Below are 20,442 nucleotides of genomic sequence, written 5' to 3'. Positions count from 1 at the left end.
TATTTCTGAGTTCCACATTTGCACAAGCCCGGGTCTCCCCGGTGGCTGATTAATGATGGGTTGCAGTGCTGCAGTTGCCCAGAGGAAGCCCAGGAGTGGGCTGCTGGGGCCTGGCTTGGCACCAGACTCTTTCACCTGTAGGTAATTTTATCTCATTTATATTTTTTGTCCAGGGCACAAGTCCAAAGAATAAACATTCATTACAAGAACTAAAGTAATAATAAGGCAAAGCTCCTAGTTTGACGTTTGCTTTCCTAATTTTATCATCTGGACAAGGGCAGCTATTTTATCACAGGCTGGGAGAGGGGTTGTACGTGGGAACATTGTTCTCCCCACGAGCCATGGGCTGTAAGGACTGAACTACAGGGGCTGAGTGGTGGTGATGCTTGGCTTTAATTTGACCCTCTTCAGTCCTCTTCAGCTGCTGGTACTATGATGTTGGAGGCTCCAGATCCCGCTGCTGAGGGCAAATCTGGGGCCATTCACATTAATTTTGGATTTACATGTTTCTTAATGAGGCCTACCTAATAAGAGCAGTGGCACTTTGGTGAAGGGCATGTGGCATTTGTACACTGACACTTAGCCCTTCAGTCATCTGCCCTTGGAGTTTCTTGGCCAGTCTGATGAGGCCAGAAAGCAAATGAAAGCAGAGTGTCTGATCCACTCACAGACTCTCACTACTGGCAACCTGTTTCTGTTGCTCTAGCTGTGGGTCGCTCTTCAGCATATTTAAAAACAAGTTACATTCAAACAATGCACCTTACTTTAAACGAGGCCGCCCTCCACCATCATCACCGTCCTTCAATTTCTCAAACTCTAGTGTAGAAAATCCAAAGAATTCTGTCCTGCCTGTGGCTGTTTCAGAAAAGGAATTTCTGTTAGTAAGATCATCTTTAAGCCAGGCGGATGGGAAAGGATTGTGGCTGGGCCAAGGAGCCCTGTCATTAGACAGGGCCCCCGGGTGCAGCCAGCAGGAAGGTGAGGCCAGCCAACCCCTCTTTTTCCTGTCGGACAGTGTTTTCTGTGGCTGTGTAGGACTGAAACAGCTCTGTCTCCTTAGCTCCTCTGGATTTGGAAGGAAATCTGCTGGAGTGGTTGCCACCTTTATTCCAACCAGTTTCTCTCCAGCATCATCTGGTGCCAGTGTCCAGGCGCCCACCCCTCCTTGCCCTCCCACTTGGGTCTCTGTGGGCAGGGGACCGACTCAACTCTTATGTGCCACTCTGACCCCAGGAGCTAAACACAGACAAGTCCCTGTCCCCAAGGCAGGCCAGGGGGCTCGTGGGACCTATGTGTGTTGTAGCACATCCACAGCTGGGAGAATTTGGTGTCAAGTGCTCACAGTTTTTATAGCATCTTATAGTTGTGGTGTATTAGATCTGTGTCAATCAGTAGCCCAATGGCCCATGTTTGAGAGGAAGGAAGGAAGTGTGTTTGTGATGCACTGACCAGTCCAAATGGAAGCTTCTTGATTTCATGTCACTTCCTCCTCATACCTGGTGGATTTTATCATTCTCATTTTACAGTAAAGGAAAGAGAGGCTTGTGGGGAGTACAGGGTGCAGACTCAGTGAGTACTTAGCAGGGTGAGGACTCAGGCCTGGGCTGAGGGACCCCTGTACCACCTTGTCAAGGTGATGAGCATATCTCAAATCTGCCTTTTCTCTCCATCTCCACCCTGGACTGACTGTCATTATTTTTTACCTCGACAACTGCAGGAGTTTTCTTGCTGGGCTCCTCACTTCCATTTTCTCCCCCCTTGAATCCTTGCTGTAGAATGGCCAGCAAGATATTCTTCCAACAGGATTAGGACCTTGTCACTAGGCAGTTCTGAGACTCTCTGTGGCTTTCATCATTGTGGGTATGGAAATCCTTCCCCTTCTGCACTCCCAGACCCTGTGGCTGGGGTCCGCCTGCTTCTCCTGGGCTTCATTCCTTTCTCCACGTTAGCACAGACTCCTGCCATGTGGGCCACCATTTCTCAGGGGCCCCAGCTCCTCTCTGACTTGTGGTAACTCTTGGTCAGGAATGTTCTTCACCCCGCTTCATACATGGCTAGCTCCTCTGTCTTTTAGGTCTCTGTGTAAATGTCCCCTTAGAGGGGCTCTCCTTGCTGACTCCTCTGAGAAGGCCACCTGTTTTCTTTATCATAGCAGTCTGGTTTTTACTTGGTGGTTCTTATCTTGATTTATAATTCCACATTTATTTCCTTTTTAAAAATCATCTTGCTGCGGAGTTTTTGTATGCTATTGAATTTAAGCTGGTGTAAAATCAGAGTGCTATAACGTTAGGATGTTAAATGTAATGCTCATAGTAACCACAAAGAAAATAGCTATAAAATATACATAAAAGGAAATGAGAAGGGAATTAAAAAGTTTCACCATAAAAAATTCAGCATGCAAAATAATCAGTAATGTAGGAAATGAGGGACCCCCCAAAAAAAGCTATAAAACATATAGAAAACAAATAGCAAAATGCACAGGTAAGTCCCTCCTTGTCAGTAATTATCTTAAATGTATGGATTAAACTCTCCAGTCAAAAGACAGATTGGCAGAATGGATATAAAAAAATGCTCCAATGTGTACAAGAGGCTCACTTTATATCAAAAAACACAAATAAATTGAAAGTAAAAGAATGGTAAAAGATATTCCATGCAGATAGTAACCATAAGAGATCATGAGTGGTTATACTAATATGATACAAGATAGACTTTAGTAAAAAAAATGTTACAAGAGACAAAGAAGGATACTGTATATTAATAAAAGTTTCAATACAGGAAGAAGATATAACAGTTACAAGTATTTATGTACCTAATAACAAATCGTTAAAATATATGAAGCAAAAATTTGTAGAATTGTAGTGAGAAATATGCAGTTTTCTATAATAATAATTAGAGACTTCACCCCCACCCCCACCCCCCACTCTCAGTAGTGGATAGGAAAACTAGACAGAAGATAAGTAAGGATATGGAGGACTTGAGCAACACAATAAGCCAACTAGATCTAACAAGGTATACAGAACACTCTACCCAGTAATAGCAGGATATTACTTTTTTTTTCAAATGCACATGGGGCATGCTCCAGGATATACTGTATATTAGCTCACAGATTAAGTTTCATCAGATTTAAAAGATATCATACAAAGTATCTTCTCCAACCACAATGGGATTAAGTTAGAAATCAGTAATAGAAGTAAAACTGGAGAATTCACAAATATGTGGAAATTAAACAACACACTCTTAGACAACCAGTGGGTCAAGGGAGAAATTACAGGGGAAATGAGAAAATGCATAAAGCTGAATTAAAATGAAAACACAACATACCGAAACTTATGGAACACAGTGAAAGCGGTGCTCAGAAGGAAATGTATAGCTGTAAAATGCTTACATTAAAAGAAGGATCTCAAATCAGTAACCTAACTTCACATCTTAAAGAGCTAGAAGAGCAAACTAAACTCAAAGCTAGCAGAAGGGAAGAAATAATTAAGATTAGAGCAGAAATAAATAAAATAAAGAATAGAAAAACAATAGAGAAAATCAACAAAACCAAGAATTGAGTTTTCAAAAAAATTAACAAAATTGATAAACCTTTAGCTAGACTGATTAATTTAAAAAACTTGAATTACTAAAATCAGAAATGAAAGTGGGGATATGACTACCAATTCTATAGAAGCAAAAAGGATTATAAAAGAATACTGTATGAATTCTGGCATTGGGATTGACATGTATACACTGATGTGTATAAAATTGATGACTAATAAGGACCCGCTGTATAAAAAAATAAATAAAATTCAAAAATTAAAAAAAAAATACTACGAACCATTGTATGCCCACAGATCGGATAACCTAGATGAACTGGACAAATACCTATAGAAACACAGAGCTTACCAAGACTTAATCACAAAGATCTAGAAAATCTGAATAGACCTATAACTAGTAAGGAGATTGAATCAGTAATCAGAAACCTCCTGACAAAGGAAAGCCCTGAACCTGACAGCTTAACTGGTGAATTATACCGTACATTTAAAGGAGAACTAATTAATCAATCCTCCTCAAACTCTTCCAAAAAACTGAAGAGGAGAAAATGCTTTCTAACTCTTTTCTATGAAGCTAGCATTGCCCTCATACCAAAGCCGGATAAAGACACTACAAGAAAAGAAAACTGTAGTTCCTTATGAATAAGAAAACAATTTCCCTTTTGAACATTATTACAAAAATTCTCAACAAAATACTAGCAAACCAGAATCATATTGTGCACCACGACAAACTGGGATTTACTTCTAGAATGCAAGGATGGTTCAACATAAAAAAATCAAGCAGTGTAATATACCACATTAACAGAAGGAAGCAAAAAATCACATAATCATCTCAAGTGATGTTGAAAAAACATTGGATAAAATTCATCTGTCTTCCATGATAAAAAACACTCAGCAAACTAGGAATAGAAGGAAGCTACCTCAACATTATAAAAGGCATATATGAAAAACCCATAGTGAATGTAATACTCAATGGTGACAGATTGAAAACTTCTCCTCTAAGATCAGGAACAAGACAAGGATGCTTACTTTCACTACTTCTATCCAACATAGTACTGGAAGTCCTAGCCAGAGCAATTAATCAAGAAAAAGGAAGGAAAGGAAAGAAGTAAAATTATCTATGTTTACAGATAGCATGAGCCATGTAGAAAATCGTGAAATCCTACACACAAAAATTAGAACTAATAAAATAATTCAGCAAATTAGCAGGGTGCAAAACCAGTATACACAAATCAGTTGCATTTCTGTAACTAACAATGAACAATCTGAAAAGGAAATTAAGAAAATCATTCCATTTACAATAGTGTCAAAAAGAATGAAATACTTAGGAATTAAAGAGGTGAAAAGCTTGTACACTAAAATCTACAAAACATTGATGGAAAAAAGAAGACATAAATAAATGGAAAGACACTGATGTTCATGGATTAGTAGTCTTATAATTAAGATGTCAGTACTGCCCAAAGCAATGTACAGATTCATGCAGTCACTAGCAAAATCCTAACAACATTTTTCCTTGCAGAAATTGAGAAATTCATTCTAAAATTTGCATGGAATCTCGAGAGACCCTGAATAGCCAAAACAATCTTGGAAAAGAAAAAGTTGGAAGACTCATTTCCTGATTTCAAAATTTACTACAAAGGTATAGTAATCAAAACACTGTGATACTGGCATAAAGACAAACATATAGAACAGTGGAATCGAATAGAGAGCCCAGAAATATACTCTGACATATGTGGTCAAATGCTTTTCAACAAGACTACAAAGACCATTCAATGGGGAAGTGACAGTCTTTTGAACAAGTGGTGATGGGAAGACTGGATATGTACATGCAAAAGAATGAAGTTGGACCCTTACCTAACATCATATACAAAAATTAATTCAAAATGGGTTACAGACCTGAATGTAAGAGCTAAAACTATAAAAATCCTAGAAGAAAACATAGGGGAAAACTTCCTGACATTGGATTTGGCAATAATTTCTTGGATATTATACCAAAGGCACAGGCAACAAAAGAAAAAAGTAGACAAATTGGTCTTCACCAAATTTTAGAACTCATGCATCAAAGGACACTATAAACAGAGTAAAAAGGCAACTCAAAAAATGGGAGAAAATACTTGCAAATTACATATCTGATAGTATCCAGAATATATAGAGAACACCAAAAATTCGACAACAACAACAAAACTAAACAACCTGATTTTAAAATGGGCAAAGGACTTGAATAGACATTTCTCCAAAGAAGATACACAAATGGCCAGTAATCATATGAAAAGATATTCAGTGTCGCTAATCATTAGGGAAATGCAAATCAAAACGACAATGAGATATTATGTTACTCTCATTAAAATGCTGTTACTAAAAAAAATTGTAAAATAACAGGTGTTGACAAGGATATGGAGAAATGGGCACCCTTGTGTACTGTTCTTGGGACCATAAAATGGTGCAGCTCCTTTGGAAAACAGTATGATGGTTCTTAAAAAAAATAGAATTTTAATATGATCCACTTCTGGGTATATACCCCAAAGAAGTGAAAGCAGGGTCATGAAGAGAAACTTGTACACCCATGTTCATAGCAGCATTATTCACAATAGTCAAAAGGAGGAAGCAACTCAGTGTTCACTGAAGGATGAATGGGTAGACAAAAATGTGATATATACACTCAATTAACTATCATTCAGCCTTAAAAAAGGAAGGAAACTCTGACACATGCTACAAGGATGAACCTTGAGAACATTATGTTAAATGAAATAAGCCAGTCACAAAAGTATAAATACTGTACAAATACTGTACGATTACACTCAAATGAAGTGCCTGGAATAGTCAAATTCATAGAGACAGAAAGTAGAATGGTGGTTGCCAGGGGCTAGAGCAGGATGGGGAGTGGAGAATTGGTGTTTAATAGCTGCAGAATTTCAATTGAGGAAGATGAAAAAGTTCTGTAGATGGATAGTAGTGATTGTTCCACAACAATCTGAGTGTACTTAATGCCGCTAAACCATACACTTAAAAATGTAGATTTCATATTATACATATTTAACAGAATTTTAAAAAACCCACCCTGCTTACTGTCTTTGCACCATCTATAAGCTCATCAAGGTAGGACTGTGTGTACACCTTTGTCGTTATTTCCCCAGTGCCTTGTACATGTGCAGGTGATCAAGAAATTTTTGTGGCATCTGTGAACTCATAAATGAGCGACTAATGCCATTTTCTAACATCCTTTGCAAAGGATTTAGTGCTGAAGTTGTGTAAACACTGGCTTTCCTTTTTTAATTCCTCAATTAATTTACTTCTGAGAAGCCTTTTGTATTCTAAGCATGTCACACAGATGTGGTGTCCTAAACTCTGGAAGAAAGTGTTTCTACATAAATGCAATTACATATTTACACCTCCCACACAGCCCACTGTGCTATGGGTGGTCCCCTTCAGCCCCTCTCACATCTTGTCCTTCAAGGAGGAGGTATCAAGATGGAGCTGATAAAACAAGTGTGGTGGGAAAGAACTGTTCTGAGAGCGTGCTTGGCTGCTACAAACGACTTCACCTCTGAGCCCTGTTAAATCAGTCTTTAGAGCAACAGAAGAAGTGGCTGCTGTGAGAGCAGAGTCACTTTGGTCATTTTTGAGGACTTGTAAAGCATGGAAGCCAGTACTAAAACAACCCTGGCATTGTTGCAGGAAGGGGGATCCCTTCTAGGGCCCAAGAGTGGGCTCTTGTCTAACACTCGGAAATGAATTGACCAGGGAGACGTGTGCTAACAAAGCAAGAGACTTTATTGGGAAGGGGTACCCGGGTGGAGAGCAGGAGGGTAAGGGAACCCAGGAGGACTGCTCTGCCACATGGCTCGCAGTCTCGGGTTTTATGGTGATGGGATTAGTTTTCGGGTGGTCTCTGGCCAATCATTCTGACTCAGGATCCTTCTTGGTGGTGTGTGCATCGCTCAGCCAAGATGGATTCCAGCGAGGAGGATTCTGGGAGGTTGGTAGGACATATGGACTGGCGTCTCCTTTTGACCTTTCCTGAATTCTTCAGGTTGGTGGTGGCTTATTAGTTCCATGTTCCTTACTAGGACTTTGTCGTAAAACAACTCATGCAGATGGTTACTGTGGTGCCTGGCCAGGGTGGGCGGTTTTGGTCAGTGGTTCCCCTACCAGCATCATGCAGAGTGGTCCCGTTTTAAAACAAGGAATAAAGGAGCTTTGTAAATCACAGAGCAGTGAGCTTGGTTCTTGTATCAGTCAGGGGTTTTGATTATAAGCAGAAGAAACTAGATCTGGGATAACTGAAGGAGAAGAGGAAACATGTTTTTGGAGCCGTATACGGAGGAGCCCAGAATCAAAAGGAAGACTGGGTCACCAGCCTCAGAACTGGGGGGAGGGTAAGGGGCAGGAGACTCAAGGGAGAGGGGCCAGGCAGCAGGAGAGAGCAAGGCTGAGTTCCGGCCAGGAGTATGGGCTGCAGTCTTGCTGCCACTGTTGTGTCCTGGGACCATCTCTCCACTGCCAGTGCCCCTCCAGGGCTTCTGTGGCAGGCAGAGTGAGTTTCCACCTGCTTTGGTTTCTACAGTGGAAAGAGGGTTCCTTCCTTTCTCCAGAGCTCCCCCAGTGGGGAACTTTCCCCAATGAAAACAACATCTTTAGCCAAAAGAGAAAAGGAAATTTTAAAAATCCCAGCAAAGTGTCCAGACACTACACAGACCAAAGCATAAAAGAGGTTCACTCACATGACTTATGATTCTATGGTTCCACTTTGGGGTATATACACAAAATGAATTGAAAGCAGAGTCTCCAAGAGATATTTGTTCATGGCAGCATTATTCACAAGTAATTCACAAAAGGAGGAAGTAACCCAAATGTCCATTGAAGGATAAACAAAAATATATGTGTACATATATACACAATAGAATATTATACAACTTTAAAAAGGAAAGAAACTGATGCATGCTATGACATAGATGAACCTTGAGGACATTATGTTAAGGAAATAAGCCAATCACAAAAAGACAGGTTCTGTATGAGTCCACTCATAAGAGGTGCCTAGAGTAGTCAAATTCATAGAGACAGAAAGTAGTGGTGGTTGCTGGGGGCTGAGGGGAGAGGGGAATGAGAAGTTGTTGTTTAATGGGTACAGAGGTCCAGTTTGGGAACATAAAAAAGCTCTGAAGGTGGATGGTGGTGATGGTAGCACAATAACGAGAATGTATTTAACACTACTGAACTGTATACTTAAAAATGGTTACGATGGTAAATTTTATGTTATATGTTTTTTACCACCATAAAAAAAATGAGATGCACTCACTAATTCCATTCAGTTATATTTATTGGGTACCTAATTTGCGCTGGGGACTTCCTAGGGACTGGGGATCGAGTAGGGACCACAACAGGTCCCATCCTTATGGAGCTCATGTGGTGGCACCAACAGACAGTACTCAACACACAAATCAGGGATTTGTGTGCAAATTTTATAAACTGCTATGCAAAGATCCAGGTGATAGCAAGTGACTGGGGCAGTCAGGGACACCTCTGTGATGAGTGACCCTCCACTTAGAAGGGAAGGCATTACACTGACATAAGGAGCCAGCCAGTGGGAGTCAGTCTGGCATTTGGGAGGCACAGGGAGAGGTGATTCCTGGTGGGTGATGGGGAGGGTGGGGCACAGTGAGAGGTGCTCCGGCCTCCCCCTCAGGGGTCAGGGCATGGAGAGCCAGCTTCACTGCATGTGCGACGGGGAAGCTGTGCAGGGGTCAAGTAGAAGAGTGGTATACACTGATTTGTGTTTTAAAAGATCCCTCCACCTGGCTCAGAGGGGTATAGAGTCCCACTGGGCTATGTGTCCCAGCAATCCGCTCACCTGTGCAGGAGGAATGTGTGGAGGGAGAAACTTCAGCCAGACCTTTGTCTCTGAGCTGTCAGCAAGCCGCAGTGGGTGCCCTGAGTGGGCTTTGGTTGATTTTCCAAATATGCTGTAGTGCCTTTTTATGTATGTGACTTTATTTTCCTTTGGTTGGGGGTGGTGGTGACACAGAAGCAGGAATGTTTTAAAGAACAAATTGCAGATGGAAACAGGTGGTGCTGACACTAGAAGCCGTGGGTTTGGGCAGCCAAATTGGAAAATGGGGCCACTTGAAAGAGCTTTGGTTGTTTTTAGCTTCCTTAACAACCACAGAGTGGAATGAAAACCTGAGCCGCTCCAGGCAAGTTCTGTTTGGAGGAAAAATGACATCAATTTGACTCAATTACCATGTGAAACAGACAACAAGCCTCTCCGGTGAGCAGAGAAACTAGCAGCAGTGCTAGAGCGCTCACTGGTTCCCACACCCCAGTGGCCATGATGGGAAGCTGCTGGGGGCCTTGTGGAATGCAGATGGCTGGGCCCACCCCCCTCCACCGGGTTCTGATTCATGGGGTCTGGGGTGGGCTCCAGAATGTGTTTCCAAAATGTGCTCAGGCCATGTTGGTGCTGCTGCTTCAGGGACCCCTCTCAGAGGGACTGCTAGAGAATATAGCCCCCTCCAGGGTGCGGGTCTGGATGGGTGCGGCCTGCGATGTGAGGGAGTCACCTCCACTTCCCATCTGTCCCTGGGGAGGCCCTAAGTCACCAGGTAGGTGGTGCTCATGTGAAAACCCCACCTGGCATTGCGAACAGCTCCTCCCCACGTGCCCCCATCACCTGTCCCTGTCTACCCCTCCCTGACCGTGTCCCCTGTTGCCCAGCCAGGGGAGCCCTGCAGTGTGCTGCTGGCAGTGGGTCCACCCACTTGGCCCCCAGGCTGCCAAGGAAATGTGACAAATGAAGCTGGGGCTCTGAACACTTGCCAGGATGCAGCCAGAGCTGGATGCAGGAGACAGACTTTCCACACAATTGGTTGTGCTCTTCCCTGCCCATCCAGGTGTCTCCCTAAACATCATGGGGCCGCTGCCTCCAAGACTCTCCTGAGTGTGAATTTCCATGGCAGAGGAGAACAGGGAGACTTCCTTACATGTCTTTGAGGCCTGCTGCTTTGTGTTCTGTGGCTGTCGTCGGATTCTCGTCTGGCTCGCCCGGCTCGCCTGGCTCGGCACTGGGCCTTGAGGGAGATCCTGTGCGTCTGCCTGGCCCTGCGCTCTGCTGGGCTTTGTGGGAACGTGGTCTGCTCAGGTGACAAGGTGCTTTAGCTGTGGTCGCTCCTGCCTGCTCTTCTGAACGTGGGCATCCCAGTTACACATCAAGGGGGGTACCTTCCGGCAGGCTTACTAGAGAACGTTGTTCAGAGCATGAAGCTTCTTGTCTTAAATTAATTAATGAAAAAGTTTTAATTTGGTAAAATACACATAACAGGATTTACCATATAGTCATTTTTAAGTGTACAGTTCAGTATCATTAATTATATTCACATTGTCGTGCAATCAAACCTGAGAACTTTGTCATCTGGCGAGACGGAAACTCTACACTCATTAAACAACAGTTCCCCATCTCACCCTCCGTCCCAGCCTCTAGAGCATGAAGCTTTTCTCCCCCTCCAGCTCACATATTTTTTGTGTATTTGCTCCAAGAAAAGTACCTGAGCCTTTTGGGGTCACGGTACATGGGGTGTGCAGAACTGTCCTCAGCCGGAGAGCGGGGGATTCTGATGAGGGAGTTTGTTTCTATAGCTTTGTCCTTCCTGAAACTTGCATCATTCCATTCAGGCTCTGTTCTTTATGCTGCTTTCAGGGGGCGTGTCAGAACATCACTGAGAATTGCTTTCCTGTGTTATTGCTTTAAACCCACAATATTCTTTAATGTCTTTGGCTGCCATTGCTGTTACAGGCATTGTTTAGATTGCACCTTGAAACCCTGTGTGACTTGACTTTTCTCCCTCATAATTTCAAGTTTTCATTCTTTCTAGTTTTCATGTTTTGAATTGAGGTTTTCCAGTTTGGGCCCAATCCTAAGGCTGAATATTTCTGGAAAAATTTGATTTACAGCCGTTGGGTGGTTCTCAGAAAAAAGGAAAAAGTTATGTGCTTTTCCCTTCTTCACCCAGGTTTAAGGATAGGTAGTTAAGGTATGACTTCAGAATTGGCCTACAGATGGTCTAGTATAAAAAAAATGACTGCAATTTTGTCCTTGAGGAAAGAAAAAGTTTTGGGAGGGGGTAGTGAGAACAGAAGAACTGAATATGTTGTATTTTTCCTTGTGGGAAAGAATATTAAATTACACAAAGATTCTGTTTTGCTTTAATAATAGTTTTCAAAGAGAAAAATCCAAGCACTGACACAGCTAATTCCTTTGTCACACAGATGCTCAAGCACTGTGCGTGCCTGGCTTCTGCCGCTTGTGTGCCCGACGCCGTGTCCAGCTTCACATGGCCTGAATTAACTGTGGCCACGCTGTTGGCTGTGGTCATTGCTTTATGTTGCTGCTGATGTACTGGAGAGAAAATCTTAATGCCCCTGCTAGAAAATTCTCCCTCTGGATTATGTCTGTCAGGAAAAAAAAGCATATTCAAAACCAAGTGAAATAAGTTAGACAGAGAAAAACAAACACTGTATGATTTCACTTATATGTGGAATCTAAAAAACCTGAACTCATAGATACAGAAAACAGATTGGTGGTTCCCAGAGGTGTGGGGTAGGGGTATGGGTAGAGGTGGTCAAAAGGTACAAGCTTTTATTTGTAAGATAAATAAGGTCTGGAGATGTAAGATACAGCATGGTGACTATAGTTAACAGTACTGTATGGTATATTTGAAAGTTGCTAAGAGAGTAGGTCTTAAAAGTTATTTCACAAGAAAAACAATTGTAATTATGTGAGGTGATGGATGTTAACAACTTATTGTGGTAATCATTTTGAGATATGTATATATTATATATACTATGATATATAGTATAATATATATAATGTTGTATACCTGAGCCTAATACAATGTTGTATATCAATTATATATCAATAACGCTGAAGAAAAGGACATAATGAAACAAAATTATTTTCCCAATTTAAAAAGAAAAGGGGGCTTCCCTGGTGGCGCAGTGGTTGAGAGTCCGCCTGCCGATGCAGGGGACACGGGTTCGTGCCCCAGTCTGGGAAGATCCCACATGCCGGGGAGCGGCTGGGCCCGTGAGCCATGGCCGCTGAACCTGTGCGTCCGGAGCCTGTGCTCTGCAACGGGAGAGGCCACAACAGTGAGAGGCCCGCGTACCGCAAAAAAAGAAAAAAAAAAAAAAAAGAAAAGGGAATATTTAAAAGATTCTTATCTCTTCCCTCTATATCTTACACTACTACCCTCATCACCTACTCCATTGTACCTCCCTGAATCCTGCTGTCTCCTGAGAAGGAACTCAGGAGGATCGTAATGATCTGGGTGTCCTCAAATCCTATGGTTCTCTTCTGTCTACGTCACCTTTCATTCCTTTGCCTTACTTGAGTTTTTCTATCTCTCTTCTCCTTGAATCCTTTGATTTCTTTATGTTGAGATCCTTATAATTAAGTTCTACCAACAAGAGGTGCAAAACTGAGAGGGGCATATCCTTTTCTGTTACTATAACTTTATCTCACTGACAAACTTTGGTTAGAATGAGGAATTCAGGGAAAAAAGGAATATGGCCTTTTTGGCTGGACAATCTGGATATGGATTGTAGTCATAGTTGACTGGCAGCGGGTCTTGAGCTGGTGGCTTTATGTCACTGAGTCTTGATGGGTTGTGATGAGGGTTAGAGAAGATACAAGTTGACACGTGGCAGATGGCCACAGGCATGGACCTCCCCCATCCTTTCATAAAGATCCCCTTCACCTTCCTGCAGGAAACACCAGAATCAGCAGACATCCATTTCTGTTTTTCAAAATCACCTGTCCTATACATTTTTTTCAACCAACTGATTTCCAGTTTATCTTTGCATGTATATGTTTGTATGCACACATGTGTGTGATTCCAGAGTTTTCTGTTTTACTTGTTTCTCTTGAGGAATTTATATTTATGGGAGTTTTTTGGACTCAGAAGGCCTTTTAAATAAAATCTGGGCTATATATCTCACATATATGTATTTTTTTGTTCCAATAAGACTTTATTATGAACATTGAAATTTGAATTTCATATAATTACTCTTCTTTAGTTTTTTTTGTACTGCAAGAACAGTTTAAAAAAATTTTTTTTAATTAATATAATTTTTAATGAATAGAATTTATATTTCATTTTATAAAATACATTTATATTTTATTCAGTTATATTTTGTGTTTTAGATTTATAGGAAAATTGATCAGGTAGTACAGAGAGTTCCCATACACAATTTCCCCTATTATTGACATTTTACATTAGTGTGGTATGTTTGTTATAACTAATGGACCAATATTGTTACATTGTTATTAACTCAAGTCCATAGTTTGTGCAGATGTCCTTAGTTTTCACCTACTATCTTTTCTTTGTTCCAGGATCCCATCCAGGATACCGCTGTTGTTGTTGTTTTTATTTTTGTATTTATATCTCTATCTATTTCTTTTTTTCTCTCTTGACAGGTATTCAATATGTTTCAGCACCAGAGCCTTGGAATTAAAGTTAACATTCAAGTTACCAAGCTTGTCCTGCTACGACAGCGTCCTGTAAGTCCCCATCAGCACAGTAATGGAAAATGTAACTGGTCTCCAGGCTTCCTAGTTGCTGTTGAGCGCTGAGGAGGAGTCCAAGTGTTGTATTTTATCCTCCTTCCCTGGCTTTGCAGATGGCAACACTGTGCCCTGGGCCAGGGACCAGGGATGCCTGGTGCGAGGAGGACAGGTACTGTTACTGGAGGCTTGGTGTGTGGTTAATCTGCTCAGAATCTCAGGGGAACCCTGAGCAGTGGGCCTGTGTGCCTCCCTCCTTCACTCCCGCATGTTTCATGGGTGCAAAGTTGATGGTGAGGTCTTTGGAATCATGGCTACTCTTCTGGAGCTATACCTGAGCTTCAGGCCAAATTTGGGTGCCCTGTAGCATCATTTTCTGGTCTTTTGATTGCATTTCCTTATGAAAGTGTTACCTGCAGAGTTAAGCAGTGAACGTGAGAACGTTGGGTATGCTGTTCAGTTTGCCAAAAAGAAGAAAGCTTTTCTTTAATGACATAGTCTTCGTTCGAACTTATAGATAAGGCCCCTGATGGCCTCTCTCTGGGTCTCTGCATCTTCCTACCAGCATTGTGGGCAGGTGACATTGAATGACGCCCCGGCGAGCAACTGTCTCCACCTTAACATCCACACTGTGGTCAGAGCATGAACTCTGGCTTCCCTGGGCATTTGCTTCTGTAACTGCCCCCCTGATTTCTTTTAGGCCAAATTGTCCATTGGGCATCATGGTGAGCGGTCACTGGAGAGCTTCTGTCACTGGCAGAATGAGGAGTATGGAGGCGCACGGTACCTCGGCAACAATCAGGTTCCAGGAGGCAAGGACGATACGCCCCCCGTGGATGCCGCTGTATTCGTGACCAGGTAAAACTAGACTCTGCCGGGAGCTGCAAAGGAGAAAGGGAGGGTATTTTCCATTGGAGAAGACAGATGGCAATTTGCTAGGAATTCAGGCTTGGAAATCAGACTTTGGGTCACATGTCCGAACCTTGGATTCCTCTTCAGTAAGATGGGGATAAATGATAGTCCTGCCTCCAAGGTGTGAGGATTAAATGAGCACAGGAAGCACTTCTCACAGTGCCTAGCCCAAAGTAAGGACACAAGTGTTAGCTATTATTATTGCTATTCTTATCATTAATATAAAACTACAGAAATCCTAGTTACCCAAGACTCTTAAAACTTCCAAGAAAATTCATCTACTATCTCTTCCCAGCACCAAATATAATGCTTACTGGAAAGAGCTCATCTGTGTTTGAGGCTGCTTCCAAAGTGGGAGAAGTGAATACCCTGATTTTCCTGTGGAGAGAAGTCCATGCAAGCGTGTGGGTGCTGTGCACAGCCCATCCATGGGCACTCTTGGGACAACAGCAGTGGGCAGAGATGCCTGTGGAATTCACGTAGAGGCTCCATTTGAAGCAAGAAGCTGAGTTTCTTTATAGGCTACAGAGCTGGACTTACTCTTCCTGACTGAGAGGGAAGCCAAGGAGCCCGGCAGTGGACAATAGAAACCAAAGGCAGCTTTCTGTGCAGATAGCAGCAATGTTATTTTAGTTTTCTAGGGCTTCAGTAACAAATTACCACAAAATGGGTGGCTTAAACAACAGAAATTTATTTTCTCACAGTTTTGGAGGCCAGGAGTCTGAAATCAAGGTGCGGGCAGGGCCGTGTCTCTGAGGGCTCAGGAGGGGAGGATCCTTCCGCCTTCTTCCTAACTTCCGGTGGTTGCTGCAATCCTGGGCATCCCTTGTCTTGTAGATGCATCACTCCAGTCTCCTCCTTCGTCACATGGTGTTCTCCCTGTGCCCACATTTCCTTCTTCGTGTAAGGACACCAGTCGTTGGATTGGGGCCCAGCTTAATCCAGTGTGACCTCATCTTAACTTGATTACATCTGCAGTGACCCTCTTTCCAAATAAGATTACATTCACAGGGACTGGGTGTGGGGTTAGGACTTGAACATATCTTTTGGGGGACACAGTTCAACCCATGATAGGTATAGATGTGGCTATTTCATTTTTTCCCTATGTCTCAAATCTCTGTTAGAAAAATTGATTTTCCTTGGTTGTTTTACTTCAAAGATGTAAATAAAATGTGTTATGTGTTCACACCAAAATCCCCTTTTAGAAAATATGTGGAAATGTTTTGTGATAATTTAATCCATTAGGTTAAAATACAAAATTTTATTTTTTTGAATGAATATATCAACTTTGAATTTTAAGATTTTTTTAAAAATTTACGGAAACTACTTCCAAAATTACATGCTTTCTTTTTCTCCGAGTTCAGAGAAAGGGAACAGTTTACCATGTCTTTAGCTTAAAGATAGCCTGCCCTTCTAAGAAGAGTTAAATCTGGTTTAAGACTTTGGTTTTGAGTCCAGAAGGGCTCTTATTTTGCATCTCTTGGGCCATAAACAACAAGCCCCTGGCCTGATGACATCCTGAAGGTAGCTGGGGATGATCTGTGACCCCAGCTTCAGGCACCCTGTACCAGGCAATGTAGCACCCTAGGGTTCTCCTCTTAAAAAAACCCAGAACATGCACATTGCCACCATCAGACACCAACTAGATGCCTAATCACTCCTGTAGATGATTCATCAATTGCCAACCCTAAAGGGTTAAAATGTGATCTGTAGCTCACTGATCCATTATGAGAACACTTGCTGCTTCTACAGGATATGATTAAATGTATAATGGAACATTTGAGAAGTCTATTCAATAATTCTGATTGCCAGCATTGGCTGGTGGTCTACCAGGAACCAAGGACAAGGCGTGAGCATGACCTTGTACTTGCCTTAGATCTGGGTTTGCCCACCCTGGTGAGTGCTGGGAAGCCCTAGGTACCACCTCTCCCAGCAGCTCTGGCTCCCACACTCACTGGCCAGAGGCTGCCATGGCTCAAGGCACTTTGAAATAGCTTTTGGAGCCTATGGGGCTTTCCATAAAGCACTGAAGATTACAGTATTGGTCTTGTGGCTACCACCCTTTGAGAGTGGATTTGATTTGTGGGGCAGGCAGAAGTCCTTGCAAACCATATCTATATGTGACTATAAATTAATGTGATTGATTTTCCAAATGATAATTAAATGAGGACTAAAGACCTTTCCTAGAGAGGAGCTCTAAATAACATCATCTTTGGAATACGCAGCTAAACTTCCAAGGTTATTACTTTGAAAGTGGTTTGTGTAAATACTATATCAAATATATAAATTCTGGTGTTTTGTTAAAAATAATAACCTATGGGAATTTTCCCTGTATTGCTTCTTTGCTTTCCTGCTGTTTCCTTCCTTGTCTGGGTAGAGAAAACACTTGCAAGTGATCTTGGTTTGGGAACGACTAACTTTTTTCCAGAGGCAGTAGATGTTACCAAAATTAGTGTAGACAAAACTTCTGGATTAGCCTTTTTACAAAACACCATCAGAGAGACTGAAGGCACCCTCAGCCTGAGAATGCTGTCCATTAGGCTTTATATTTTCCTTTCTCTTTTTCCTGTCTCCTAACAGCTTATTTACCATACTGGAAATATTTTGCATAAAAATGTTCTTTACATCTCACACCCATTAGGATGCCTGAGTTTTTAAAAAAACTCAAACAACAGAAAATAACAAGTGTTGGTGAGGATGTGGAAACATTGGAACCCTTGTACCCTGTTGGTAGGAATGTAAAATGGTACAGCCAATGTAAAATGTACAGAAATGGTACAGTATGCAATTCCTCCAAAAATTAAAGATAGAACTACCATATGATCCAGCAACTCCACTTCTGGGTATATATCCAAAAGGATTTTGAAGAAATTCATACACCTATATTCATAGTAGCATTAGTAATAATAGCTAAAATGTGGAAGCAACCCAAGTGTCCATCAGTGGATAAATGAGTAAACGAAATGTGGTGTTTCCATACAAATGGAATATTATTCAGCCTTAAGAAGGAAGGAAATTCTAACACTAGTTACAACGTGGATGAACCTGGAGGACATTTTGCTGAGTGAAATAAACCAGTCATAAAAGGACAAATCCTTTGTGATCCCACTTATATGACATACCTAGAAAGTTAAATTCATTGAGACAGAAATGGTAGTGGCCGGGAGCTGTGGGGAGGAGGGAATAGGGAGCTGTTTAATGGATATAGAATTTCACTTTTGCAAGATGAAAAGAGTTCTGGAGATTAGTTACACAGCAATGTGCATATACTCAACACTACAGAACTGTGAACTTAATAATGGTTAAGATGGTAAATTTTACTTGTATTTTACCACAATAAAAAACTTTTAAAATGTTCTTTTCTAACTAAGCACGTTGAAGGGGGTGGTCCTGATTGCAAGCGGGTGTTTCTGAGTGGGGAGGGGGGAGGCAGATGCCTTGTGGCCCGGGAAAGCCAGGTTTCTTCAGATGCAGGCAGAGCCGATGTGAAGGCCTCCATCCCGCTCTGTCACCTGCAGCCAGCCCAGGACCCTGTGTTGTCTCTCTCCATTTCGAGCCATCTTGATCCCTTTCACTTCTGTGGGGAGCTGCTGGACTGAACTGATTGGCGCCGTCTGTCCTCTGGGTCCTCACAGACGTTAAACTCAAGACCTCCCATGAGGATGGGGTGGCAGTGATGGAGTCGGGGCTGGAAGCCAATTTGGCTGAGAAGCATCGTTTAATAATTAGAGGCTGAGAGCTGCAATTCCTTAGGTTGGGATAATAATGGACTGATGTTTTCACAGGGAAATTGGGTGTGAGGCAGTTGCTGCTCTGGAGAAGCAGTCCTTTCCTCCCAGAGTAATCCAAGCTGAGGGTCTAATTGGAGGCCGCACAGGCCAACGGTGTTTAGGGGCCGGCGTCCTCAGGTCTTGGGACTGGCTGATGTGAGGGTTTCTTCTCTTTTTGTTTTCCTTCCGGGCTGTGGCTGAGCCCGAGAGTGTATCCTCCTGGACGCCCACCAACCATACAGATGGCCAGTTGCCAAGATAGGAGCATGACATCGCGTCCAACAGAAGCTGCTGAGCAGGGAGCGGCGGGAGCTGCATATCCAGCAGCTGCAGCCGTGTGTAGGGCCAGCAAAGACCTCTTAGTAGACTGAGTTTGGGGGCCATATGGGACCCGCACAGACTGCACTTCAGGGGACTTCAACACCTGGCACGGCCTTGCCTTTGGCTCCACATGTCCTCCAGAAAGCCAGGCATTTTACCCCGCAAACCCAGGTCTGTTCTCCTGGGAGACATCTGTAGCAACATGCATGGCCAGCCCAGAGTGCGACCACCAGGACACCCAGCTGTCCCTCCACCTTCCCTTCCCATGTAATTCCACCCAGTCCCACAGACGGTCCTCCCTCAACCTTTGGCCTTGCTCATGTGACAGCTTGGTGGGTACCTGTGGTGTTACGTTTTTCTGGGTTTCCAAACACAGGGGAGAGACAAGGCCACTGATGAGCTGACAGGGCACGTTGAAAGTGATCTGGAAATGTATGCCGGTCGTTTAGTAAAGGAGCCAGTATTTATTAAACCCCAACTGTATGCCAGGCAATAGGTTATGCACAGGACTAGCTATGTAACTTGTGGTGCCCAGTGCAGAATGAAAACTTGGGACCCCACGTTAAAAATTTCTTAAGAATTTCAAGATGTTGAGAGCAGAGCGGTAAAGCAGGTTGGGGGATGGGAGGCTTCTGAGTGAGGGGCCTGCGTGATGGCACAGCTCACACATCCACGGAGCCTTCCTTCTGTTGAGGAACAAACAGCAGAATGTGAATGTGAACAGACTGAGAGGCTGGAGAGCTGCATTGGGACCGTTTTTTTTGATTCCCCAGTGACCCCTGCAGCCCCAACATGTGGGTTTGGCATGAGTTTGCAGTGGGAGCCAGGGTACCTGGAGATGAAGGTGACCCTGCAGGCAGAAGGCTTGCTTTTCTTTTTCTGAGAAAGGACCTTGAACAGGCAGGGGAGAGAAGACTCAAATTTTGGCGACCCTTTCAAGCCAGGCCTCTAATTGAGCTTGACTCACATATGGTGAGCCCACCATATGTCCTCCCACTTCCTTAGGAGAAGCAGTGGGTGACGCTGCAGGGTCCATCACTTGAGACCACGTTTCCCTCCAGGGAAGCCGGGGGATGAGAGAACACACAATGCCCTGTCAGCCATCTTCCTCCAAGCTGGCCAGAGAGACAGCTAGAAGGAGCTGGGGCCAGTCCCCTCAGCAGCCCTGTTCAGTCTGTTTAGTTCTCTTCTGTGGGACTGATGGCCACACACCCTTTCTCCCTTTGCCCAGGTGAGGCAATGCGATGATGCTTTCAACACTTTTAGTTGCGAAACCCTGGAGCAAGATCTCAGGCCAGTCTGGTTGTGTGTGTGTGTGTGTGTGTGTGTGTGTGTGTGTGTGTGTGTGTGT

The 20,442-nt window shown here is 43.0% G+C and overlaps 1 protein-coding gene across 1 annotated transcript in view; it reads left to right on the top strand.

Annotated features, from left to right (window-relative positions):
- ADAMTS17 (ADAM metallopeptidase with thrombospondin type 1 motif 17) overlaps positions 1-20,442 on the top strand; it is a 348,762-nt gene that overhangs the window by 73,326 nt on the left and 254,994 nt on the right. The window contains exons 5-6 of the mRNA XM_029239604.1: positions 14,002-14,085; positions 14,789-14,946. Of these exons, the coding sequence (XP_029095437.1) occupies positions 14,002-14,085; positions 14,789-14,946 (242 nt within the window). The remainder of the gene's footprint in view (positions 1-14,001; positions 14,086-14,788; positions 14,947-20,442) is intronic.

The sequence above is a fragment of the Monodon monoceros genome, unplaced genomic scaffold (assembly GCF_005190385.1).
Source record: "Monodon monoceros isolate NGI ecotype Baffin Bay Population unplaced genomic scaffold, NGI_Narwhal_1 Super_Scaffold_21, whole genome shotgun sequence".
Lineage (NCBI taxonomy): Eukaryota > Metazoa > Chordata > Mammalia > Artiodactyla > Monodontidae > Monodon > Monodon monoceros.
Note: the sequence above shows the minus strand (reverse complement) of the source record. Positions and strands in the feature narration are given on the sequence as shown.